The following is a 27936-nucleotide window of genomic DNA, read 5'->3' on the forward strand; positions in this document are numbered from 1 at the left end:
CGGCGGGCGGGCGAGTCCTCGCGAGAGCACAAAGGCGCGTGACAAGGCCACATGGCTGCCCAAATCTCGCGAGCATTTGAGCCACTGCTTCCGGGCGCGCTATCTCGCGAGAGGCAGAGAGCCCGGGCGTGTAAGGGCTTGTTTGGCTGTGCGTCTCGCGAGAGGCCCCTGCGCGGTGCGCTGGGCGCCCCCGTGCCGTGCGCGGAGCCGCGAGCGGCCGGGCGCCATTTCGGGAGCAGCCGCGGAGCCATAGACGGGGCCAGACCGGCACCGGGATCGACTCAAGGCCACTCCGCCCCTCGCCGCCCGCTCCCCGGGGCTGCCTGAGCGCCGCTGTCCATTTAAGACTCAGACGCCTGGAGAAGGTGCTCAAACCCTCGGGCCCGTTCCCCACCGCCAGAGTAGTGACGCCGGAGCCGCTACTGCCGGATCTCGGGGCCCTAGCGAGGATCGCACTGCCCGCGGCGCAGGTAACTGCGGGTGGGCCCCGGGCCCCGCCGCCAGGCGAGCGGCGGCCTGGTCCACGGGGTGCTGCGGCCTGGGCGTCTGCGCCCCTCCCGCTGCTATGGCCGCCTCGGCCCTGCCCGCGGGGCCGCTTTGCACCTCACCAGGGCTAGTGCGCCCGGCGATCCCCGCCCCGCGGCCAGGCCCTGTGCGGTTTGGTTGTTCCGTGGCCACGTCGCGGGAAGGCCCGGCTGCCCCCGGCGTGGTGCTGCCCCGCCCCGGCTCCCTCCGCTCCAGCTCCCCCTCTCTTCTCGTGACGGCACTGTGCGGAGGGACCGGGCGTGAGCAGCTGTGGGGCCGTTTGCGCAGGGAGACGGGGCGGAGGTGGGGGAGCACCGGACGCCGCGGGCGGACGGGGAGTGAAGGCCTTTGGAACAAGCGAGGTGGGAAGGCGGCCACGGCGGGGTAGGCAGCGCTGGGCATCCCTGTTTCTGGGAAAACCGAATTCGATCCGCTCGATCCTGTCAGGAGTATGTGGGAATTGGGAATTGCAGCTGGGGACCTGCCCGTAGACGTATGGGTCCTGCTGAGAGGCTAGCTTCCCTTCTGAGGCGTCGTAGTCCTCCCTAAAATTTCCTGATGTTCTTCCCGGACACTACATGAAAAACGGTCGAATTGTCATTCGTTGGATTTCTAAAACAAATAATTTTGAGAACGGGACCCTTTAAAATTCCTTTTATGTGGTATAGTTTAGCAGAAAGATAGTGATTTCTTTCCAAATAGTGACTAGGTCCGTTACAATAAATTTCATGTCCCTTTATGCTTTCTGTAGATCCACAGTTTCAGGTGTAGTTCTTTTTTTTTTTTTTTAATTTTGATGTTTTGGCATGTGTTTTTGTTGGTGTTTTTCGTGTGCTTGTTTGGGTGGTTTTGGTTCTTTTTTCCCCTTTACAAACAAGTTAGCCATAGTTAGCTTTTTTGAGAAAGCTGAAAGGCTTTTAGGAAAATTATTTGGAGCGTTGTTGTTTAATGAAAGATACTTGAGAATCTGTCAGGGTTTTCTAGTAATTTGAAATTATTAAGGGCTTTCGTTTGCGTTTTTTAAAAAAAATACTTCCAACTTTTTATGAAGCATGATTATATGCATTATATGTATGCATCGAAGGGCTGATAGCAGGACTGGTACACGTAGAGAGAAGGAATTCTGATAACATGGTATTGTCCCAGTGGAAGTGTTTTGTAAAGAGTACAAAGGGTACAGATTACTGGGGTGAGGCTAAAGGTCCATTCAGTTCAGGAGATTCAATGATGGTGGCCAGCAGTAAATGCCAAAAAAAGAATGAACAGCGCAGTCACACATTGACAGTTCTCTCTGTGTGCACTTAGTTGTCAGTTAGTTGTAGTTCAGGGTCGCGAGGTGTGCCTTTGTTTAATCAAAATCTTTTTCTTTAAACTTTCTTGGTTTGGTTTGTTTTTTTTTTTTTTAACATTGCACGTGCTTCTTTTTCTTTGTTGGGATCCACAGTGCCCTTCAACAGTGAATTCAATGGTTAAATGCTTTGTGTATAAAGACCATTGTTTTGAATCCACTGGATGATAGTTCATTCACTTATTATTTGGGGGGAATGCAGTAATAGTCGTTCCCTCTGCACTTTTCCATGCAATTCAGGATTTGGTGGTCCCTATTATGGCCACCCCTCTTCAGGATGAAGAATTCCTCTCCAAGTATAGCTCGATATGTTGGCTAAAGTACACGTCTGGAAATGTAATTTTGGGTGGGAGTTGTCACCAGAGGGAATTGTATTGTAGAAATCTGGGTTTGTCTTTTTCATGCCTTTAATCATACTGATGTACTGTTTATACTACATACTGGTAGAACAGCTGTGAATTAAATCATGTGCATGTATGTAGATGGCTTGAAAAGCTGACTGTAAATTCAGTAGTAAAAAGTAAAATTGTGCTATTACACTTAAAGGAAGGACAGTCATATCTGTAAGTGATAGCACTGTAGCCCAACAGGTAATAATTTGAAAATGAGGTTAGTCTGCCTCAATTAAGTACTGAACGTGAACTTCCAGTGTTGTGATCCTGCTTGAGGATGGTGTTTTATTCTAGAATGTATCCCTGGGCCAGGGTCAGATGTGCTGCAGCTCTGGCAAAGCATTCTCGATTACGACATTATAAGTGACCAGTGTAAAGGATCTTGATGTGTTGGAGCATTTTTGTTATTCTTGGGACAGCACAGTTCTACTGCCTGTAGACAAGGTGCAAGAACTAACCTGAATAATTAAAAATCCATTTTATGGTGCACACACAAATCTTCAGTGTTGGGCTGTCAGACTCGGATCTAGAGGACTGGCCATTCTGGAGCTTAAGAAAGAAAAAAAAGAGAGAAACTTCCACTAAGAGATTCGAGGAATTTGAATATCTAAGTTTAATGCCAAGAGTCTTGAGAGGTGCTTAATAGCGTACCTGCATAGAGAGAGGAAATCAAGCGTCAAAGTGATTCAGAGTATAGTGAACATAAAATTATATTAAGGGGTTGAAATTAGAAATAAGAGGAGCAGCTAAACCCGAAATGTCGATGGTGTCAAGTGTTACCTGGTGTGATGGATGTTTTTGTTTTGAGATGTGAAATTCCAGACTGGATGGACTTTTTGTATGCTTTAGTAGCTCTTAGTGCTGGAATCATAACTGTTTTCCTGTGACCCCTGTAATGGAGGAAGCTGCATTTCTTAAAGCACCATGGTGTCCCCATGCTGAGATTGGTAAATGATGGTGGAAAAGGCTAGGAGCTGTGAAGAGGTTTGCCTGATTGTTCATTGTCCTTTGCTGAAGCTCTAGCACTTCTCAAGATGGCCACCAGAGCTGTGTTTGTGTCATAAATATGCTGTGCTCTTTGTTTTGAAAGAAATTAATGGAGTGCCTCTGGATTTCCTCTGGCTAATAGTGTTCAGTCAAATTTTGTTGTTTGCAGCTGTAATTATTTTGCATGCATTGTTACTATCTCATTGGGCAAAACTTCATTCCAGTTTTTGTTGGAAATACCTACCGAATTTGTAAATGTTTAGTGAATTCGAGCCAATGCAGTGATGACCTCTGAAACAAAAGCTTTTGGAATATAAAGCACAAGGGTGTTTTCCAACTCAGGTGAAATTTGCTTCTTCTTTCAGGTGTCCTGAAAAATGGCTGATGATATTGATATTGAAGCAATGCTTGAAGCTCCTTACAAGAAGGTGAGAAAAAATATGCCAGTGAGGTCCTGTTTACCTTAATTTAGCATTATTCATGAAACTACTGCTGAACTGTAAACTAACATCCCTGGAGCCCTCATGATTTATCTTATTGGACATACATTACATGTAACTTTCAAGTTAATATATACTGTTAATGTAATTATATTGTGCAGTAGTTTCACTTCAGCGTGATGAATAAATGCCCATCTATCTCTCTTTGTAGACTTGCCTAACGATATCTCACCTCTACTCCCATGAATTCACCTTTGATTCCAGTGTGAACTGTCAATCATAAGGTAGTAATTGAGTGACGTATCGCTGTACCGTGGTCCCCTAGGTTTAAAAAAAAAAAAACAAAACAGCCACCAAACACAATCAAAACAAAACAAAAGAAATCCATCCAAAAACCAACTAAACAAAACCAAAACCAAACAAACCCCAGAAACCAAAATCCTAAAACCTTTCCTCTAAAATTGTGAAGCCTAGTTTGGTATAGCAACAAGGTGAATGCAGTGGTTTGGGAAAACAGCGGGGCTCCAAGAATAACCTTTTCGCCAGTCCCATGGCAAGTAAATATTTGAACAATCTGCTCAGTGCGAGAAGAGTGGGACTTGCTTTTAATGCAGAAGGCTGCTGGCGGTTAATCTTTCCAACAGGGCAGATGAAAATCAATTGCTGAGTGAATGAATTTATAGAAATTCTTGGATCCCTGAATAGAATGTTCTTAGCAAGTAAAAGACAGTATCACAGTCTGTGGTATCATTCTAAAAGAAGCTCTTGTGTTCTTCTGTCCTAGTTGTTTAATTAGGAAATGTCAATTTTTCTGTAAAATTTTTTATCAATTAGCTTAGTGATGTCCTTCACTTAAACCAGCAGCAAATGAATACTGTCTTTTTTTGTTTTCCACCAGATGATGGTGAAGTGTTAACAGACTGCATGCTTTAGCTACTGATTTTGGAAGAAATGTATATAAGTTTAAATCGCCTAGGAATTGTACTTTTGATGTAACCAATGTGATTAAACTGTAAAGCCAGTATATAAGTTATATAGCAGCTGTTTTCAGTCTGTTCTGCAGTGTTTATTACGACCATGTCATGAATTTTTGGATGAGCATTTGTAAGTTTTAAGTGGTATATTTAGTTAATGTAATATTTAGCAGTTAGGTTTACATCTTGAAGAGAAATTTGTGAACTGTTGTGTTAAAATTCTTGTGTCCTGGCTTAACATGGATATTTTCCATGTAAACAGGTATGGAAATAGGGGATGTTTAGGCTGCACTGGTGGATTATTGATGGCTTTCTTGGGAGTCGACGTTACTAAAGCAGTGTGAATCCCTGTTTGCTTCAGGGCGAGATGTGTGACAGAGGTGACATCAAGCTCTTACAACCCTTCAACGAAAATGAGTGAAGATCTCGGGAATGGCATCGGTCACAGGAAATCGATAGTGGCTGGCTGCTAGTGTAGCCACGGGGCTTAGGCAGAGATATAGCCTTGGTACTAATCAGAGGGGCTCGCAAACACCTCAGACTTCCTCTTAAATTTTATAGAAATAACATTTAGTCACTTGAGTGCTGAATTCTACAGGATAACTTGCTCTCTAAACCATGTATGGAAGTATCTACAATTTAATACACACTTTTAAATGATGTAAGTCTTGTATTTTGTAATTGTATGACTTAAATTTAAGCAGCAAAGTGGTTAAACATGCCTACCTAAATTTTCTAAAGCTTTCCACATTAAACTGTAAACAAGTAATTTAGTATTAAAATTTTTGTTTTTTATTTTCTTATTCCTATTCCCATTACCCTTTGACCACTTGAAATATTTCCACTTCGTCCTCACGATGTTCTTCTATCAACCCTGCTTAGGATGAGAACAAATTGAGCAGTGCCAATGGCCATGAAGAACGCAGCAAGAAGTAAGTATTTTCTTAGTTCTCTGCATTTGGGTAGAGGCTGCTGGTTTTTGTGGACTTGTGAATCCGTGTTAGTGGTGTTTAAGGAAATAATTTGGAAAAGCTTGGAATTTGCAGTTGCAGCAATTTGGAAATCTTATTTTGTTTACAAATGTAGTTAATACCCTTTGCAACTGATGTAATCAAAATTGCAGAAACATTCACCTAGCATCAGATAAAAATACAGACTTAGTAGTTCAGCATATTTAAATTACTTTTGTTAATTTACCTATGCAGTGGATTTTGCATTTTAAAAATTATTTGTTGTAGAATTGTGGTTTGGAGCAGTGGAAAGCTGTTAAAGACACCAGTGATTTCTTGAAAAGGTTTAGGGTGTTAAATCATCTTGCTCTATTCTCTGTGTCCCTGCCCTTTCAAGATGTCTAAATTTTTAGTACAAGTTTTTTAAAAAACAAGAGTACAAGCCCACCTTGCTCAGCAAGCGTAATTCCAGGGTGTGAACACCTGGATGTGATACCCAAAAGGTGTGTAGTCTGTAAAATAAATTCCTTACCTTATAAGCATCATTGGTGAAGAGGTTATTGATGTAAAGAGAATAATTGCAAAGTTGATAGTTGACAAAACAGTAAAAAGTTAGCTGTGTATTACAGAAATGCACTGAAGTCAGCATGTATGCTGCTGTTACCTTTTGAAATCATACAGATTACGTGTGTTCTAAATAATATGAGTGGGAGTAGCAAGTAGGAAGCAAAACTCTTAAGCAGCATGTAAAAGACAATTGGCAGGGAGTATTAAGAGGAAACAACCCCAGAGTTGCCTCTTTCTTTCCGTTTTTGTTGCATTTTGTTTTACTTTGCTATATAATTTGTTATTAAAATCATGAAGCATGTTTGAACACAAGATGAAGTACTGCAACTGCTGTGTACTAGGTCTAACATAGGAAATGGGTTTTTAGTCCTTTTACTCCTCTGAAAGCATTCTCTAGCAATTAAAAAATTTAAAAGAAAAATGTGCTGTTGCAGACTTCATGTGGCTCGTGAAAGGAGATTGCTGACATGCTTAGCCACTCATTTAGAATATAAAGTACAAATAGCATCAGGTACAAACTTTTCCCATCAGTGTCTGTAACATCAGAGGGAATGCGGGGTAAATAACACTGAACTGTGTGTGTATCTGAAGTTGCACTTTTCTTTGTCAGGAGAAAAAAGAGCAAGAGTCGAAGTCGAAGCCATGACAGAAAGAGGAGCAGAAGTAAGGAACGCAAACGGAGCCGAGATCGGGAACGGAAAAAGAGCAGAAGCCGGGAAAGGAAACGGAGCAGAAGCAAAGAACGCAGACGCAGCCGGTCTAGGAGCAGAGATCGCAGATTCAGAGGCCGCTATAGAAGTCCCTAGTAGGTTATTTGTACAGAGTTGCATGTGTGCTGCTTCATTGTTACAATGTGGAAGGTTGAAGTTTCACTCTCTGCTTTCTAAATTGGTCAGTAATTATAATTGAAAAGAAAGTGAGAGGTGAAGTTTGAAGAATGTCAGTAAATACAGAGTGAAAATGAGGATAGTAATATTCCTCTTCTAGTTTTCATTCTTAGCCAAGACAGAGATGGGAAACCAAATGAAAGAATGTGTACAGCTGAGTGGAAAACTAAGTTTATCACAAAATCAATATAACAACCAAATTCTCTCCATGTCCTAACTATTTAAAGTATATGAACTTGATGGCTTAACTGCCAAAAAATTAATAGTAGTCTGTTAATTTGGTTCCAGGCTCGTACCCTTTTTTTTTTGATATTACTGAAGATTTTTACTGTCTTGCTGTTCTTGAACATTAACTGCATAAATGGATATTCACACAAACATATTCCATGTTTGTGCATCCAAACTGGGAACATCTTGTCTTAGTAATGCCCGTGTGTTGCAAATTTGCCCTGCTTTTTTCTCAGACTTGTTTAGAGGCTGACAATTCCTCTCAGATATTTAGCTTGATAGAACTTCAGCAGTAGATGGTTCCAGGCATTTGTAAATCAATTCTCAAAAGATGTTTTTTCATCAATATTGTTTCTGATGGTTTGTACTGTGGCTCTCCCCTGTGCTTCCCATTGCCTCTTTCTGCAGAAACTCAGTGAGAACTGGGCTGTATGCTTGACTGTCATTGATTACCTGAGGCTGCTGTTTGTCTCTGTTGTTGTCCAGGTCTCATCTCAATTGTTGTCAAATGTTGGAATGAAAGATCATGTTAAAAGAAGGCATTTGAAAAGGATGTATTTTTTTAATCATGACATATAATGCCATCCATGATAGAGAAATCTCTTCAAGATGTTTGAGCAGACAGTGTTTACCTTCTGATAAATTGTAGGCTTGTGCAGTTTTATGAACATGAATGTTTTTCTTCGGGCTTTTTGTGCTCTTGGACTACAAACAAAAACTTCCTGAGGTCTCACTCTGTGCTAAGTCATCTGGATGTTGGCATTTTCGTCATGAAAACCTGCTGCAGTTCCTGGGTCCTCTAAGGTGCAATGGCATCCTGTGCATCATCAGTCCTGTGTATGTGGGGATCATAATGTATCAGCCCTGCTTTTCCTTTGTCTTGAGTATCAGAGCCTCTGTACACTGCTCTGGACTTCAGCTGTAAAGATTTCAGCAGTGCAGAGTAGTTTTCCTACAACTCTATTGCACGTGTAAGATGACAGTGGATGGTTGGGTTATGCCAGTGCCACTGTTGTGGCTCAAGGTACAGAGGACCTTGATCAAAAACTTCAGCCTTCTGTATATGGAGCCTGCTGGCATCCTTCCCTCCAGTGCAGTGTTGTGTGGAGAGGATGTCCTTTGTTTCATCTTGTAGAGCTTGGGAGCTCTTGGGAATTGCTGCATTCTTCCAGCTGTGTTGTAGGGTTTTATTCTTTTTTTTTCCTTGTTGTCACTGGGTGAGAAGGTTTTTTACCTGGAGAAATTTGGGAGTTCCAGTGTTCTGGTCTTCCAAAATAATTTCTGCAAGTAGAGGTCGAAAGTATTGATGTTTCTACAATAACCCATGCCTGTTTTAATGCTCTGAGATATGCCAGAAAGGTAAGTAGTTGCAAAGGGTCTTTTTTTGCTATCCTGACACTCTCTTGTAGCTGTTCTGGGCAATTGCTCTGGTGTTGAGATACAGGGAACAAGAAGCAGGGATAATGTAGTATGCTCTGAGGGTACATAGTTGTACTATTCATTTGATAGCTTGTTCACTGCTTCAGTTGCCAAATCATTGCTTTCCCTTAACCAAGTAGAATTCTAGTGTGTTTAGATGGTTTTGTGGAAAACTGGTGGAGGGCAAGCACATGTGTCCCAGAAGGTTTGGTGTTGACTGATGGCAGTCAGCAAGCAGTTGCTGTCATTCAGTTGTAGAGGATGAACAGTCCTGTTAAAATGATAAACATGCTAATGTGATTCCAGAGTTCTAGTTTTGGCTCTAAATGTGTGAAAGAGAAGGGATTGTGAAGAGTTCCTGTTCAGGGCTCTTAAAATGCAGGGACTCACCTTTAAATCTGTGTAACAGTTGCTGAATTTCAGAGAGATGAAAACTTTGGTGATTAAGCCTCCTGCATCACCAGCCACCTTTGGATCTACCAATACCGAGCTTTGATATGAAGAAGTTGTCTCTGTATCAGTGGCATAAGTTCAGTGTTTCAAAAGTGACCGCCAGAGTACTCTTTCTGGCTGGAGTATTTGTTTCTGGAATCTCTCCTTGTGGGGCTGTTCTGGTAGTTTTGGGTTGGAGTTATTGCTGACAGGGTTGTGGCTAACTGCAGTATCTAGACCAAATTGCTTAATGGCTTCTAATTTATCTTATTTTTTACTCTTCCTTGTGATCTTCCTCATGAGCTTTATAAAGGCTCATTTTCAAGCTGATTTTGTAAACCAAGATGGTTTTTCTGCTGGGAACAGTTAGGCGGCATCTCAGAAGTAGTGAGGAAAAAAGTTTAGTATAGACAATTCTGAAGGAAAAGGAGAGGAGAGTGCTACAGGGAACCTGAAAACTTTGAGTTTCTCACTTTAGGCTTGAAATGTGGTTAAATGCTTTAATTTTAAATTAGGTTAAAATTAGGTGACTGTCTTGCATTGCTAAGTGTTCACAGGGTTCTTTTTCTCATGTTATTTTCACGTATGTTGTCCCTTAAGTGTTACATAGCTGTATCTTAAGGTCTCTTAGGAGAAAGAACTTGACTGAGTATTCTTGCTTAGACATCTGCTGCTGCCAACATACAGTAGCAGTCACTTAGACCAAACTGTTTCTATTTTGAAATTACACATTTAGACAAAGCTGTTAGGAAAACAGGTTTATTACAGTGATGACTGAAAGTTCCTTGTGATTCTCCTGGACTTTGTTAGCCAGAGTTTGCCTTGTCCGACATTTTTTTGTTGGAATCTTGAATATGAATGAGTAGGTAAAAGCTGATAATTTGCTGGCTGTCTTCTGACCTGGCCATTATTGGGCCCTGTGGCATCTCTTAGGTTTTGTGGAAGTGTGTGCTTTGGCTGCGCACAGGACTTTGGCTTACAAAGAAGGTGACTCCTAGACATAAAGATTAATGGCTTGTGACATGGTGTTTCCGTACAGGTTAGCAGGAACTGGGCAACAATTGTAGAGACAGTAGAAGCAATGCAGAAACTTTACTTGAGATCTACAGCTTTACAAGCAAGTCTCCTTAGAAAAACACAGGGAGAATACTGTTGAAAAGGCTATACTGTTGATTTTGAGAAGGTAATTTGGGCTCTCACCTTGCCCTAGGCAAAAAAGGTGCTTGGTCTGTTCCAGTGGTCTGGGGTACTAGTACTACAGTACTAGTCAAGAAAGACAGTGGAGATTTTTGGAGTTGTGGTGGATTGTGGGTTTTTGCTGCCCCTTTTTCCTCCTCCCTCCATCCCCACCCCCACTTTGTGCATGCATTTGAGAACTGTTACTTTTCAATTGTTTGTGTTTTGGTTTTGTTATTCATTAGATTTAGATGAATACTTAAACTATTTCTTTCACCTTTTCCTTGAAAACTCATGGTCTTAACTATTTATTGTTGTTTAGTTGGGTCTGCATGTTAGTGTTCTGGAGTCACTGTAATTGGTTTGTCTGTCTGCATTTGAATTAAAATAGAGAGCACCATGTTTTACATTTGATGTGAAAATGCAGGCTAGTCCCGTGTCTGATAAGAAGGTAGCCTCTGAAATTAGTACCAGTATTTCCAGATGCAGCTTTTGGCGGTTGTTCCATAGATACTGAAGAACCTGAATGGACACTCCCGGCAATAATTTGTCTGGACTTGAGCAAGAAAGGGAGTAATTTCTCCTAGGCAAAAAAAAAAGTCTGGTTTTGATCAATTGTGATCTCACCTCAACATGTGTCTGTGTTTTATGTCTTATTTTCTCTCAGTAAGTAGTTATCTTCTCTTCATAAGTAGTTTCTAAATGGTCTTTTTTCTTTATTTTTTTTCCAGTGTTGTACAGGGCCATATTTCCCTTGCTTTAACCTGGCCAGCACGGTTTTGGATCTTGGCCCACTACTTCCACCTGTGTCATGACATGCTTAAAAAAATGGGCATCCTCCTCCTTGTGGTGGATGCTGAGTTTAACTATAAGCATTACTGCTCCACTGAGGAGCAAGAAGACGTTTTTCAGACAAATTGCGTGGCCAAATGGATTTAGTGAAAGACTACTTAATGTCTTCAGCCCGCCGTGTCTTTCAGGGTGTTTTACATCAATTTGTAGCAACAGCAGAAAGAATCAATTGTGTACAGATGGAAAGCCAAAGCCCAGTGCACAGTGTTCAGTCTGTGCAGAGTGCCTCTGCGCTTGGTGGAGATACAGGAAGAATGTTAACAGGTGTTGTTCTTTGCCTTTTGAACAACTCTCTACCAGGAGATGAAATTCAGGGAGAGCACAATAGGATGAATCTTACTGCTCATGTCACAGTCTCTTCCTGGGTGCCCCATTAACTAGCAAGAGGACTGTCCTTAATATGGAAGCAAAGGGCAGATTACAGTTTGTTCTAAGAGACTCTGTGATGCTTGGGGAATTAAATTAGATTCAGTCAAGAGATTGGATTCCTTTTGTGGTTACATGTCTGTATACAGCTGACTGCTGGGTTCACTGCTTCTGTGGTTTGATGGCCATTAGGAATTTTAAGGAAGCTTCATTTATATATTTGCAGCACTTCAGTGGTTAGAGCCAAGACACCATTAGTGAACGTGTCCCTTGCAGGTGTCTGCATGGAGCCACTTTGGTTTGCTCTTGCACCTTAAATTTCTTGGCACTTTTTGATTTTAAAATGTTACACTCGAGCAAGTAATCCTGCCAGTATCACTTGGCATACAGCTCTGGAGCTGAGTTCCAGGCCATGAATGTTATGCTTTGCAGTCATCTGATGTAGAACTTGCATGTGGACAAAAAGACAGGTGAAAACGGTTATAACAGTAACTGTAGCTCAGAATAGTTTGCATATATAAATGTGCCATGACTGACTGTCTCATGAAGAGTCCTGCATATTCTGGGATTTTGTGGTGTAGGTGAAAGTGGGAGGGGATCATATTCTGTGCCTTATGGTCTGAAGTGCTGCATGTATTGGTAACCAACTGATTATCTGATGCATGCTGTGAGTGCTGCTAATGGAAATGCTGACAAGTTCAGAGGCAAGGGTGGGTGAGCACTTGGAGTGTAATGTGAGTACAGACAGGAAATTTTGAATACAAATACTCAGGTGTTTTGTCTTTTCTTCTGCCATAGTTCTGGTCCAAAATTCAACAGTGCCATCAGAGGGAAGATTGGTCTGCCTCACAGCATCAAATTAAGGTTTTTGACTTTTCTCTGTTTTTCATTGCATCATTAATAGGTTTTGTTTAGAACCAGGATTGGTATATTGGAAAGCTTTCTTCTAATCTTGTTGATCTTTCTTTTTAGCAGACGTCGCTCTAGAAGCAAAAGTCCTTTCAGAAAAGACAAAAGCCCTGTTAGGTATGACTTTTTACCTATGTTTGGGTTTGTTTGTTTTTGTCTAGTTGGACTTGGAAAAGTGATGGTGAAATAATGTATGACTACTTGCTCTCCAGCTTACACTCATAAGTAATGCTGGAATTCATTCAGAAAACTAGTGAAAAAAGAGCATTGGTAGTATGTTGCTTTCTCCCCATGTCATAAAAAGGTTGTAAATAATGTCAGTTTGCAAAACAAGTCTCAATTAGTTTGGTTTTTTTGTGTTTCTGTATTTTCAATCTTCTCCCCATTAATTATGATTTAAATTAGCTTTTCTGCTGAATCATACTTAATAATCTAGAGTATGAAATGGGAAAGTACAAATGCTTCTTTTTGCTGTCCAGTATTTATTAGTGTTATTTGTTGAGAGGCTATATGCCTCTGCAGTCCAGGAGCTGCTTATCCATTCTTAGCCTTCTCATTTAAGGGAATAGGATTTAGATAGCTGCTAATGAGATTATTCTCTTACGTTAATGCAGTCAAATTTCACCAATCTCATTTTGTTTTTCAATGACTGGCAAACTCTTACTAAGATAATGATGTTTAAATTTTTATTGTGTTTTCTAAGTGTTTAATATCTATGTGGTTAATTTGAAAAAAATACATACTACATGGATGGGCGCTCAATCCAGGATACACCATGCTACTTCTTATGTACTTTGTAGTTGAGTACAAGTCAGATTTGTTTAGATTTGAAGCTTCAATATGTTAACAGTGGTGCATCTAATTTCAGCTAATAAATAAAATTATTGTAGTTCTTAATGTGTCAAGGATCAAAGTAATTCTACTATTCATTCCAGTAATTCAGTACTGTTCATACTTCTTTATGGGCTAACAAGCTGAAACTATGGAATGAGGACTGCAAGTTCTATTTACATGGATGTCAGTCTTGTTTTATGCGGTGGCTGTAGTGACTCCAAAGTGACTGGGTAAATTCAAGATGTGAGTTGGTAAAGCCTAGCCCACACTACTTCTCTGAGAATTTGGATAGCTGGTCTGTGCTAGTTTTGCCCTGTTTGCTTTTGTATTCTTGTCCTTCCATCTTTTTGATGAAAAGGACATATAAGCTCCTTAGTGGTATCTGGTACCAGTTCTGGACAGTAGCAAAATGGTGCCTCAGTTTATGCTTTTGCAGATAAAGTAGAATTTTCCAGTTATATTTGCTGCTCACAGGTGAAATAGGATATTCAGTTATGTTACAACTTATCATGTTAATTTTTGGTATTCCCTTCAGTTCTTTACTCTGCCGTTTTTTTAACACAGCAGGCTTTTTTTTTTCCTAACAGACTGTGAAGTACTGATTGTTTAGTGTATTGTGTGTGGTCCAAAGATGAATTATCTTAATTCAGTTGATTTTTTAGCTGAACTTTACTCTTTCCAGAGAACCTATTGATAATCTTACCCCTGAAGAGAGGGATGCTCGAACAGTGTTCTGCATGCAGTTGGCTGCAAGAATTCGACCAAGAGACCTGGAAGAATTTTTCTCTACAGTAGGGAAGGTAATTGATAGGGAAGTTAAAATAATTTTGAATTTTGCCACAAGCTGTCCTAGTACAACTTAGTACAGGTTCAGTATTTTTTCCGAATTGTGAGCATGTGGCTTTCTGGAGCTTCCTGTGCCTGTGCAAAGAGGGATTAATGATGAACAAATTATTAAAAGCTTTGAACACGAAAATGTAGTTTCTCAGTAGTTGCTTGTTCATGTGATGTGAGGCAAAACATGTTGATGCAATTCTGACTCAACTTCATTTTTCATATTTTCTTATTTTTTAAAAAAATTTTTAATAATATTTTTAAAATTACTTTATAAATTTGAGACAGGAGATCTGTCAGTTATAGTGTCATTTGAAAATTCATGTAACTTCTTAGTTGGAAAAACTTCATTTGTTCTATCAGCTGTAAGGTTCTAGCGTAAAGCATTAGAGTGCTGCAATTGCCTTCTGTCACATACAAAAAAAAACAGCTTTAGTGCTAGCTTGCCTCTGGGATACATTTGTTACAAAAGGTGTATGCTGCTGTAGAATTAAAGCTGTTGGCTTGGCAAATAATTCTCAGTATTAATATGTGTCTGAGAAATAGGCTGCATTAGGTTTTTTCATCTTTCTCTAAAAGTATTTCCATCTCTGTTGTTGTCTTTCAGGTTCGTGATGTGCGAATGATTTCAGATAGAAATTCCAGACGTTCCAAGGGGATCGCTTATGTTGAATTTGTTGATGTTAGTTCAGTGCCCCTGGCAATAGGACTGACTGGACAGAGAGTCCTGGGTGTACCTATCATAGTACAGGCATCACAGGTAAGGAATTGTAAACCTCATTTTTGTTCATGCAGAGTTATGCTTCTTGTATTTTGATGAGAAACTTAATGTTTGAGAATTTGGCTGCTACTGACTGTTTGGAAAACCGTAACAAGGATGATTATTTAAGCTAGTGATAATGGATTTTTGTTGCCAGTAGATAACAGGCAAATTAAAGTGATTGAAAGTTGTGTAAAGGTATTAGGAAAATGCAGATCTTAAGCAAATAACAGTAAAGAAATTGTTAATAATGTTACAGAAGTGAAGGCTATATTGTGTATGCCTTCTAGATAATTTCCTGGGTAGAAGTCAGAATTTTGCATGAAGTTGTTCAATTTGAAGGCTTTTGGAGTCTCTTGTCTCTGTACTTGGTCTTGGTCTTGGGTTTTGTAGCTCTTAAGTTCAAGTCTGATAGACTGCAGATCATGCAACAGCTTCTGTATGTTTGGTGAATCTTCTAGTTTAGGTCTGATAGGTATTTACTTCTTATGTTAGGGGTTTTTTATTGATTTCTTATCGAAGGTGATTTTTTATTTTCTCCTTAGGCAGAGAAAAACAGAGCAGCAGCAATGGCAAATAATCTGCAGAAGGGCAGTGCTGGTCCTATGAGGCTCTATGTGGGATCATTACACTTCAATATAACTGAAGATATGCTTCGAGGAATCTTCGAGCCATTTGGCAGGGTAAGCTTTAATTTGGCATGTTGTGTTAGAGTAGTTTATTTGAGAAACCTAGCTTAGTTGTAGAGCCCTAGCAGCTTCTGGAAATAATTCATCTTCATACTCACAAAGCACTTGTCAGGCATACTGCTTTTCTTAGTTTGTAAAACAGAGTTTCTCAGCATGTGAAGTGCCATGATGAGTGCATTTCAGGTACGATCTGATCATGTCTGCGTGCTTATGCTGCTAGAATTCTGCATCAAGCCTCTACCCATAGATGAGCTCAAAACCCTTATGTTTACCTGCTTCTCTTACTATCCAAGTACCTATTTAGCTATACTACTTTTGTATACTAATTTTGGAATGAGGAAGGAATGAGAAACTAATTTTAAAAAAGTAATAGTTTCACATTCATGTACGTGTATTTGACAGGGCTGTTTTCATGTTGTGTTCTGGTATCTTGGAGTTTGTTCCAAAATGTCTGTTAATAAATAGCTTTATTCTTATCTTCAGATTGAAAGTATTCAGCTCATGATGGACAGTGAAACTGGACGCTCAAAAGGATATGGATTCATTACGGTATGACTAGAATTGCCAGGTTTCTAAGATGATTTCTGAGTGTAACCTTCCCATGTAGGAGTATGTATCTCTATATGTGAACCTTCTGTGTATATCTATGTGGTTATATAGTAGCAATCTAAACATGATAAACTAAGCACAATCTAAATTTGTTACATATGCATGGGAGGTACTAAATTGCTACTCGATAACTATATGTCTCATTTCAGAAGTGTCATATTGCAGGATGCAGCACTGGCTTTTTTTCTTTGTTTCTGAGGGTTGTCTGGGTATTGAGAATGAGCAGTGAATATGAGATGGGAATAGTTTCCTCTGTAGTCAGTGCCTGCAAAAGCAAATGCTATCTTCTGCAGGCAAAGACACTAGTAAAGACTGGTGTTTTTATAGGTGAAAATAATTTAACTTGAGCTTTATAGGGGAAATAATAGGGGCTGAAACTTTCAGTTAAAAACATCTTTCCTCTTTACCCTCAGGTACACAGTTTTGTGAACTTGAGTTTCTTAACTGACCTGGCAATTTGTCATGAGGAAAAAAGTCTCGTCTGGGACCTCTGGCACATGGACACAAATGAAACCAAACTTACTATATAGTTCATACTTGACGTTTTTAACACTGATAAAATGCTTGTGTGTTTATTTTGATGTTTTGCAGCATAAAGCAGAATATCTGTTAGGAATAAACTGTAAATACCATGGCAGTTGTAAGGTTGCAGAGGAATTGAGTGTCACTCTTGAAAGACAGCCACAGTCATGACTTCTGTTGATTGCAGTATCTAGATGCTATAACTTCAACAATATATTTAAATATATAGTACCTAATTATGAGAAAGTAAATACCAAAATATGTGTGTGTTTGGTTTAAATGAAAAATTCTGAGCACATGTACATTAGCTTGTTGCTATTATCTTAAAGAGTTTCTCCTGTTTGCGTAATTGTGGATATTACATATAGTAGAAGCGTTGCTGAATCCTTTAGGCAAGCATTACTGAATTTGTGTTTTTCCAAACCACAGTTCTCAGACTCTGAGTGTGCCAAAAAGGCCCTGGAACAACTCAATGGATTTGAGCTGGCTGGGAGACCAATGAAAGTTGGACATGTAACTGAGCGTACTGATGCTTCCAGTGCTAGCTCATTTTTGGACAGCGATGAGTTGGAACGAACTGGAATTGATTTGGGAACAACTGGTCGGCTTCAGTTGATGGCAAGACTTGCAGAAGGTGTGTGCAATGTTGGATAACAAGTGTGTGAAGAAGTTTGCAGAATTTGAATTAAAACACTCCACAGAACTGTTTGGATAAATGAATGAAATGTTTAAATGCATGGTATTTTTTTATCTTTTGACAAGAGGAATATTTATGATGTTTCTGTTACTGCATCTCTAAATGAATGAAAGGGCTTGCTCCAAGGTCTCTCTGTGTTCTGTTCCAGGTACTGGTTTGCAGATTCCTCCAGCTGCACAGCAGGCTCTGCAGATGAGTGGATCTTTGGCCTTTGGAGCTGTGACAGGTAAGAAATGATGACCTATATATATTTTTTTTAAATTACTTTATAAATTTGAGACAGGAGGTACTTAACTATGTTTTTTTGGCTTTTAAAATGAAAATGCATTTTGGTCTTTTAAAATGAGGTATTGCAGCATGTTTTACAAACGGTAAAACACTGCTAAATCATAAGCAAGTAACTAATGACGGTATATCACAATTTGGATGGGTGTGATTCACTTCGCATATTTTTCCAAATTTGCTGGTTTTCACCCCAAACCTTCCTCTCTTCACTATTCTCTGTGCTAGTGGGGATTTGTATGTTCTACTGCAGTATACATGTTGACTGTTGAAAATGGCAGGCTCAGAATTGGAAGGGGATTGACCCCTGTAGAAAAATCAGAGCTGTACAAAGGGCAGGAAGGTTATTAGGACTTTATGGGGAACACAGCATAAAGATGGCAGCAGCGTTTTTACAGCGTATTATGTCCTCTTGAGGAAAGACATTTTATGTCAGGGAATGCGTCTTTTGCTTGGGTTTGGCTATAGTTGTATGTGTGTTCTGCAGGTGGATGTCCTGGAATGAGGCTGAGGGATGTGATTGCTGCTGCTTAGTTCATAGCTGGTCTGAAAAACAAACTATTCATGGGGTCTTCAGAACTAGAGCAGGGAGTAATCTCCCTGAATGTTTGGGTTTTTTTGCTACTTTTGATTAATACTATGAACAAGGGATAGGAAACTGTCATAACAGTAGAAAGGACCTGAATGTCACAAATAACCAGATGCTGGAATGTGTGGGACGTGTCAGGAAAGTAGCAAAGAAAAGGTAGCGTTCTTGTTTGCCTTCCAGCAGAGCTTGTGATGGAAATGATTCAGGCTTAATAAGATAGGTCTGAATCATGTTACTGAAGGTCAGGTGCAGTCTGAAGAAGAGCATACATATGAAGATGTAGACAGTTGCTAAAAGAATATAATAGAGTTGTTTTAGAGATGTGCCCTTGGAAGGAAAAGGAACTGGCCAGTGACAGAAAAATGTCGGTTGCCTGTTTGAGAAGGATGAAAAACATACAGTAGTGAGGAAAAAGTGTGTCTAGTCCAGAAAGAGAAGGAAAGCTAACCACCGCTGAAGTTAGATCATCATTTACACAGGGTATAAAGTGGTGTGGCAGTCTCATGTAGAAACATGTCAGCAATTAGAAATGAGAATAGTGTTTTAAAAAAACACCAGTCCTTTTCCTCCCCCGCATTTGAAACAAACAAGGTCAAAAGAAATCCAAGCTCACTAAATCAAGAACATGGCCAAAAATGTCTGACACAGCTGAATGGTTCAGGTAGTATGCAATCAGAATGAGAAAACAACATGATTCTCTGCGGAGAAATAAATGAGGCTGAATACAGGTGTTAGAAGAAGATGCATGTTAGCAACTGTGGAAATAAAGGTGGTAGGGGTAGCATTGTTCTTTCCACTTGCATTGTACAAAAGGAATAACGCAGACATGTGCAACTTAAGTAACTTGGGAAAAAGATAAAGCTTTTTGCTGCCGTAGAGTCATGAGCTATCCCCAAAGTGAGATTTGGTTATGGATTAAAGATCTCTTTACTCTTGTTAGAGAAAATTACTACCAGGAATTATGTCATTGTGGGAGACTTTAACTTCCCCGATACAGATTGGAGAAGAATTGCTAGTAATAATGGTGGGGCCCAGATATTCCTGGATGTGATATCCGACAAATTTCTTCATCAAACACTCACTGACTCATGAAGAGGGGATGCTATTTTAAACTCAATTTGGTAAGTAATGAAGATGTTACGGATGAGAATAGAAATGACCATTGACTTGAGGGATCATGAGTTGCTCACATTTAAATGGAAGGATACACAAACAGGTCTAACTGATGGTTGAAGAAACAAGGCAACTAAGTCATCTGGTCTGAGCAACTTGGGTGTTTGAACAGGCAGGATGTTTTACATTGCTATTGCTGTGTTGGATCTGTATTCTACAGAAAGAAGAAAAAGTTTTGTTAGTGTGGGCTCCACACTGAACCTGGGTGATCAGCTACCTCAAAAGAAATAAGGAATGACCACACAGCCTATGAACAATAGGAAAAATGACTGATAATAAAACAAGATTTTTAGTTTGGGAAACAGATAAAAAGATAATTGTCTGCCAACAGTCAGATTGAGTTAGACATTGTTAAAGTCATGAAAGCAATAGATGAAGGTTTACCAACTCTTGAAGAAAAAAGGAAGTGGGACTCAGGTGAATGAAAAACTACTCCCAAGATGTTTCTATGTATTTAGTTGCCTCAACTTGTAGTGGGGATACTGGTCATAAAGTTTAGAATTTGAGGAAGGTAAGCTAGGAATATGTAGTTCAAAAATAAAAAAGGAAAATTATTCCCAAGAAAGAAAGCTAAAAGTAAGAGGCTAATGTAAACAGTTCAGAGGAGTAAAAGTCCCATGAAATGAGGGATGGAATACATGTATGAAACATGAGGTCTCATCTCTCATCTCTGGTATTGTTGATAAACATTTTAAGTCCATGATACGGTATATAGCTGAAACATGTGACTAAATTATACTTAAAGTCCACTTGAAGGAAGAAGAATGTGGTCTGGCCAGATTCTGGTCCTGTTACTGAGTAGACTTTGCTCCTTCAGAGGTCATACTGAAGAAGGGTAAACTGGAGAATATTATGAAAGTATAGCATACTGTCAGAAAATGTATTTAAAGACCAACAGTCATTGATTAAATTGCCTTTCCTTGGCAGAGGAGGAGCAGCTTCTTGCTGATCTTTAGACTCCTGTCATTTGGAAGTTATTAAACTGGAGAAGTGAGTAATACAGGAAGTACAAGGTGTGTCAGGAAGCTGGCTCAGAGAAGGATTTTTTTACAGATGAAAGCTGGGAAAGTTGGAGGCTGTTGTTAAAGCCAAAGTTCAGGTGTTGGGCTGGTCTTGAGTAATATTTACATGAATGAAAATGGTCAGCAGTAGAAATGAGGTGAATAAATGCATAGGTGCTGTCAACAAGAAATTCTTGGGGTGTTGTATATTGTTCACCTCTTCAGGGTTAAATAAAATTCCACTCGCATAGTCTGGGAGCTTAGCAATGGAAGAATGGCCAGGGAGGAGAAAAATACCTAAATGCTTCAATTTATAAGTGCCAGAACATGACCTGGCACTATGATACATCGTTAAAATATTAGTAGCTGTGTTCCTAGAGGCAAGTAGGCCTGAGCATCTGAGGTGTAATATATACATCCGCAAACACTTCTGATAATCCATGTTCAAGAGGGAGTCAATAAAACTAAAGTAGGGAAGGTAAAGAATTAGTTCTAAGGGACACCTGAGAATTTGGCCATCCAGCAGGAAAAAGAATTTGAAGCTGAACAGTTGTCACTGTCTACTCCCTGTTCTCTTTCTCAACATAGGAAATTAAAAATAATCAGCCTATAGAACATTCTTCTAATGTTTTGTGAGAGAAAGCATTCCTTACTTGTGGAAGGAGCTATCTGTTTATGGAAAAAATTGATATGGTGTGCTGCAAAAGAGGAAGAGATAGCTATTATCATCCTGGACCTCTATTTGGTCTCTGTTCTAAGAAATTACTCAAGATGCTAGGCAATGTTTGGCAGACTTTGGCCTATTTAAAGCCATCTGGATTTCAAAATAAACTTTTTATTTTGAGACACAAAATACTTTGATAGATTTGTTTGTATTTGTGCTTTCTGTGTACACTAAACATGTTCTCCCATTGTGCTAAACTTGCTGCTCTTACAGGTGTTACATAAGGATATACTGAAAAAGTTACTTTGATCTGAATTGGTCAGATGTATTAATTTTAGTTTCTGCATACTATTTAAAACTATGTGTAGGGAAACATGAATTGACTGTATAGAGTGACAATTAATTTCTTAATTCTGAGTGATTTTGGAAGTGAGAGGACAGGACTGTTCTTCAGTCATGAGCAACAAAAGAATCCAGTTCGTTGATAAAAGATCTGGTGAGCAGCAGGTTATGTTTCAAACGTGGTTAGTAATTAACCTGTGAAACTGTTGCACAAGATAGTGGTGGCTGACTTTGCTGTGTTTAGAACAGATCTTACTTGGCCGTGGACAGAATTTGCATTGATGATATGTGCAGGTTTACCATATTAGGTGCAGGGATTCTGGAGCATTTGGCTGTAGAGCCCCGGGCTGACCCACATAGATGAGTTCTGCCGGACATGATGGATTGGAATTGCAGCAGGAAAAGTGTCTGTCCTCCTCTAAATTGAGAGTTTGGATATTTGCTGTTTTCTTTAAAAGGCCTTTGTTTTCACAAGAGTCTGAATATTAATTAACTAGGTAATTAGTTACAGATTTGGCCAAGACCATGCCGTTTCTTCAGAGAATACAGGCTAAGACAGCCTTTGCTGTTGTGATATTTCGCATTCTATGGAGGTGAGGACTCTGTGGGTTCAGATCTGGATGGAAAACGTGCCAAATATCACCAGCTCTTTTTACAACTCAACCTTCAGAGCTTACTCCTTCCAGCCCTTGCTTTTCAGTATGGTTCCTGGTACGTGTTCCTTGCAAAACGCTTGGAAAGGCACATGAGGAAAATCTAGAGAAAAACATTTATTTCTGTTGGCTCTTCAGTGTTGTGGAGGAGGTTTTTTTAGAAAGAGGAAAAGTATGTTGATACCTGGTCCCGTCAGGTATTTCCAGGTAAGCTTGGAAGCTTACTTGGTGCTCATCGCTTTGCTACTCCCTAAATGAGTGAATTAAGGCGATTGTTTGCTCACACCTAGTGTCTCTTAAATGGAACCATGATTGAAGGGGCTTATACTGACATGACAGTTCTTGAATTCTGAAGTTTTCTGTTAGTTCAAAGATGTCATGTTACTTGGAAATGGCAAGAAAGTCTGCATTTGTTTGTTCCCATCACTTTGGACTGGGACAAGTGTATGTTGTTAAACAAGTAAATCATGTTTTCTAGGCAAATCACATGTTCTGAATGCTGGAAAATGTTTTGAATTTGAAAAATATTAAAGTTACTAGTATCATTATGCCATCTATATGAAAGCAAAGCAGACAAAATATTGCCTTATTCTACTTGAAATTTGATAACTGCTTTAAGAATGTCAGGTTTGGATAGCTGTGTGCTTAACTGCTTTCTGGTAGTAAAGATGTCGGTGTTGACACACACCTCTAATGCATGTCAGAATTGCTGTAATTATTTTCTCATGGAGTAAAACATGTCTTTTAAAGACCTCAATCACAGCAAAAGCAAGTTGGGAGTGATACATTGAATTAAAGGTACATGGTCATGTCTGTCCTTTTAAGGTATTGTTGCTCTTTAAAATGCTTTGTTGTCACAGAATCTGTCAAGTACAGAACATTCTAGTACAGAAGCTGAAATTAGTGAAACTACTCACAACTACAGAGGAACAGTGATACTGAAATAAGCTCTTAACCACAGTAAAACAAGCTGAACAACCTGGCTGGCAGGTGATGATACAGTGATGCTAGCAAGCATTCTAATTAACTTCTCTGTATTTTTCTTTAGATTTACAAACGAGACTGTCCCAGCAGAATGAAGGTAAACTAGCATTTATTATGACTTGTAATTAGTAGATTTTATTTCAGGTGTCTGTAGGGGACATTCTTCTGGTATTGGGTTTGCCCATATCTGAGAAATTGTGTTCTCTTAGTTGTCTGTGGGAAAGTGGGGAATCATCCTGTGATTTTTTTTTGACTGAAAATTCTTGGTAGCATTTTCTCCGGTGTTGGTAGCATTCCCCAGCCATGTACTAGTCCAAGAAAATGTGTGGACTGGTATTTGTGGTTGGGTAGAAGTGTTCTCCCTGCCTTAGAGGAGGGGATATTTGAGAATCAGAAGTTTGGGTTTACTGTCTCTGAGTTTGTCATTATCTGACTGCACAACCCTTAATCTCTGTAGTATATGGGGAAGGCAGCTGTTATTGCAGCTCCATTGACAGAAGCCTGAAGCCTATGGAAGGGCAGCCTGTGGGACAGTGTTTAATGCAATGTACTGGCATGATAAGCAGCAATAAATGACAAGTAATAATTTCACTGTTATAGGGAAAGATCAATTTCAGGTGTCAAATGTTTCCTTCAATCTGTGTTTTCAAGGAATGAAAGTGCAGGTACACTTCTGAAGCATAATTCACCATGCTTAAAACAGGTTTTAAGAATTCCCCAAGGTTGTCTGTCTTCTGCTGTCCAGTCAGCTGGGGTGGTGCTGTCCTGAGCTGCTGCTGGGCTTCTGTGAGGAGCAAAACATTAAAGGTGCTGACATACAACTCAGGCAGGCATTTTAAATGCAAATGAAGATGCATGCCTTTTAATGTTCAAATGGAAAATCTGCCAAAATCTGTGTACACGATTATATTTTCACTTTTCAGGTTCAACTGTGATTCATAGTGTGCTGGCTTTTGTATTGATCATTTTAAATATATCTATCATCAGTAGTGTCTGGTTTTGAGTTTTGCTTTCCTGCCTTCAATTTCTGTTTAGTCAGAGCTGCTTCTATTATGCTGAATAAATTAGAGCCATGCATAGTGGGTTCTTCGATATGCTAATTTTTTTTTCCATTACAACAGTTCTGGCTGCAGCTGCTTCTGTACAACCACTTGCAACACAGTGCTTCCAGCTTTCCAACATGTTTAATCCTCAAACGTAAGTAATTTATCGTTGTCTGTTTGTCAATGACTTGATGAATGTTGCAGGCATGTGTTTAATGGGTTTTGGGAGTGGATTTTCTGTGAATGATATCTATCCTGTTTTTCCTTCCCCTGTACAGTGAAGAAGAAGCTGGCTGGGACACAGAAATTAAAGATGATGTGATTGAGGAATGTAACAAACACGGAGGAGTTATCCACATTTATGTTGACAAAAACTCAGCTCAGGTATGCCTGCTTCCAGGGGTGACACATTGAGCTGATGTTAGGAGTTCTGTTGCTTTCTTTTGTCCATGGGGAGCGTTACAAATATGGGGCTTTTCCTACACTGTATCTAAATTTCTTAGTTTGTGCAGAATGTAGACGGTTCTCTTCTATTGTGAATCATTGTGTGTAACTTGGATGAGAGCTTTCTGGTGCTGCTCTTGAAGGTTTACCCAGCTGAAGTTGCTGTAGAAGAGCAGTGACTAGTTCAGGCATTTGGCATTTCCCTTAAGCTGTGCCCTTCCCCCAAGTCAGGGACTTCAGTTGCTTCTTTCCAGAGCACAGGCTTCAGTAAAAAAGAGCTCTTGCTCCAGCAGAATTACAGCATAAGGTAAATGTGTGCCTCATCCCATGCTTAGAAACAGTTGTGGTCACTCATGACATTAAAGTCTTGCAATGGGCAGTCTGAGGGCCTGGAGTTAGAACAGGGAAGAGAAAGACCGCTGCTGCTGACTGAATTCCAGATTAATACCTGCATCTTAAACTGGTGAATATATTTTTCTTCTGACTTCACCTTGTTTACATAAACCCCAGACTGGTTACCTCTTCTCTGTATTTCAGCTCTTAGACTGTATAAACTCTGGAAGGTCTGTAAATAGATTAACTCTCTTGAACCCTTTTTTAAAAGAATTCACAGCCCAAACAGAAGTTCAGTTTTCAGATGGTTTCACAGTTGGGTTAATTTCTATCTCTGACCCTAAAAGTGTCATCTTGTGTTCCATGCTAAGGTATAAGGCTGAAACCCATGTTCCTGCTGGTGTGCTTTGGTGGGATTGTTCTGCCCTGATGATCCACTTAGCACTCAACCATTGCTGTCTTGTGCAGCTCCCCCAAAATCACCTAAAACCCTTTCTTGTGGGTTACACAGAGGTTAGATAGGAGCTGCAGTCTAGCACATAAAACAATGTGCTGCCTTACCTAGCATCTTGTAATCTTCAAGATCACACCTATGGTCTTGGACTACTGGACTGATGAGAGGCAGAAACCTTCCCCATAATGTGTTTGTTATTTAGAGAAAATGAAGTGTTCTTTGACAGAAAAAAAAAAAAATCCAAAATAACCAACAACCCATAACACTTCCCACCTCCAAAAAACCCTCTCAACAACTAAACAAAAAAAAAAAAAAAACAAAAAAAAAAAAAAAAACAAAAAACAAAAAAATCACTGCACAACCCCCCAAAAAACCACCACCCCCAAAACTACACCAGCCCTCAGGAACCACATAGGTTCTAAGCCCATGGAGCTGCAAAATTGTTTCACATTAGCAGGTGGATTTAAAAAAAGAAACTGCAACAGCTATAAAATACCCTCTGATAGAGTTTCCATTGTACGATTCTGTTTTCCAGGCTTAGATTCTAGGCACCTTCAGGGCTCTGTCCCAGACTTCTGTGCTGAGGGCTGTCAGGGGTTGGCTTATGAGCATGTGATTTGTTGTGGATTAACCAGTTGCAGTGCCAGCTGAGTGTATGGCTTATGTACCACATCTGTCTGTTCTGCTGGGTGTTAAGGAAAACCACAGCTTTGTGTTCCTGCACCTCATCTGGGCATTTAAGCAGCTTAGGTGCCTTTGCAGGGGGAGGCTGAGAGCAGAGCTCTGTATGTTAATTGATTCCTTAGTGCCTTAAACACCAGCCTCTAAGCTCAGGTTTGCCCCATGAGAAAGGAATGAGTTAGATTGCAGTGGGAAGAGTTAATACCGGCTGACTAAAGCTGCTAAGGAAAGGCTGGAATCTATTTTTTAATGTACTATTTTCCTGAAAAATCTGTTTCAGCTAGAGTCGATCTTCCTTGGGTATTACTGATGGTCTGTTTTTAAGCCGGCAGCCAGAAAAATGCCACACATTACTGTGGGCATCTCTATGTCTTGGAGTTGTTGGGTGTGACTGTTGTGGTTCTCTGGATTAGGGAGGCACAGTGCTTGATCTGCAGATGGCAAACTCCAGGTGTCTCTGGTGAAGTTCAAAATTGAAGGTTGCAGTAACTGCCACAGTGGAGTAGTGCCTGCCAGTACCACCGTCCCCTTCTCTGGTGCTCATTCTGTGTTATGGATTAATCCCAGTGGGTGCCTGGTGGAGCGGGTGTGGCTTTGTCCCAGCCAGGTCCAGGGGTGGCTGAGGAACAGCATTGGGGAAGTGTCTCTGACTTCTCATGCGCTGCGCTATTCTGTCTTGCAGGGCAATGTGTATGTGAAATGTCCCTCCATCGCTGCTGCCATCGCGGCTGTCAATGCTTTGCATGGGAGGTGGTTTGCAGGTGAGTGTTCCAAGTACATGCCTACATTTAGTCATCCATTACAGAAATGACAAACACTGATGTTTACTTTTTTTCCTCTTGTGATTAGGTAAAATGATTACAGCAGCGTATGTACCTCTTCCAACATACCACAGCCTTTTCCCAGACTCTATGACTGCAACCCAACTACTGGTTCCTGTTCGACGATGAAGATTAATTTAGTCAGTTTTGTACATAGGTATTTTTTGGAGGAAGATTGAGTTATCTTTTATTTAGATAAAACTAAAGGAAAGGATTTAATGTCATTTTGTGTACACTTCCTGCTATCTTTAAAAATAAAATGAAGTAAGCAGAAATGCAGTGTGTTCATTCTCCCTAACTAGCATTTCCACTGTATACAAAGCTGTTGACTTCTTGTTCTGCCTTGTAATTCTTGTACATTGACAAAGGTGATCTGTAGGAACTGAGAAGTAGCTCATAGATAACAAGTACTCTGTAAAAGGCAGATGGGACATAATGACATTTTTAATGTTTCATGAGCCTTTCTTTTAATGCAGCAAAGACATTTTACATTTCACTAAATGTGGGTGATCTGCTCAAGGGTAGTATCAGAGAGAGACTGGATGAAGGGACATATTTAGTGTTTTTGTATAAATGGAAAATCCAAAAAGCTACTGAATGCTGACTGCAGACAGCTACTCAGCTTGCTTTGTGCCGAATAATTGGTAAGAATAGGAGGATTAAAGGGTTTTATTTCTTGATGGTAACTTTTGATTATTGTATCTGTAAAAGTTTCTTTGTAAATACTGTGAGGTGTGTCTAAGTTTCCAAACAAAACATCTCTGCATTTCCAGATGAGTTTCCACACGTGCAGTGGGGCAGAGCTGGAGGAATTCAGCCAAGTCTGAAAATGGGTAGGAAATACAGAAAAGTGTTTTGTTCTGGTTGCATATAATCTTTGCTCTTTTTAAGCTCTGTGAGCTCTGAAATATATTTTTGGGTTACTTCAGTGTGTTTGACAAGACAGCTTGATATTTCTATCAAAGACTTTCATATTGCAACAATCTTTGTAAGAACCACTCAAATAAAATTCTCTTAAAAAGGCCTTCATGAAGTTTTATTTCTCTGCTCTTCCAGTGTGATTTAGGCAGTGTGT

The 27936-nt window shown here is 39.9% G+C and overlaps 1 protein-coding gene across 9 annotated transcripts; it reads left to right on the plus strand.

Moving 5' to 3' along the window:
• Positions 1–162: 162 nt before the first annotated feature.
• Positions 163–27885, plus strand: RBM39 (RNA binding motif protein 39). 9 transcript variants are annotated; one of them, XM_071455410.1, is made up of 17 exons: positions 166–470; positions 3618–3680; positions 5549–5598; positions 6794–6988; positions 12342–12407; positions 12516–12569; positions 13969–14086; positions 14728–14880; positions 15426–15563; positions 16053–16118; positions 17130–17334; positions 17546–17623; positions 23150–23182; positions 24207–24282; positions 24407–24512; positions 26723–26801; positions 26890–27885. In XM_071455410.1, the coding sequence occupies exons 2-17, from the start codon at positions 3630–3632 to the stop codon at positions 26988–26990; spliced, it is 1569 nt and encodes a 522-aa protein (XP_071311511.1). In that variant the 5' UTR covers positions 166–470; positions 3618–3629; the 3' UTR covers positions 26991–27885. The 9 variants fall into 9 exon arrangements, 7 of the variants coding, with proteins under 7 accessions (XP_071311513.1, XP_071311514.1, XP_071311511.1 ...); XM_071455411.1 differs by having other exon boundaries at positions 12519–12569; XM_071455412.1 differs by lacking the exon at positions 23150–23182 and having other exon boundaries at positions 165–470.
• Positions 27886–27936: the final 51 nt, after the last annotated feature.

This window comes from Agelaius tricolor, unplaced genomic scaffold (genome assembly GCF_023055355.1).
Source record: "Agelaius tricolor isolate 1412-34295 unplaced genomic scaffold, bAgeTri1.0.p SCAF_49, whole genome shotgun sequence".
Classification (NCBI taxonomy): Eukaryota; Metazoa; Chordata; class Aves; order Passeriformes; family Icteridae; genus Agelaius; species Agelaius tricolor.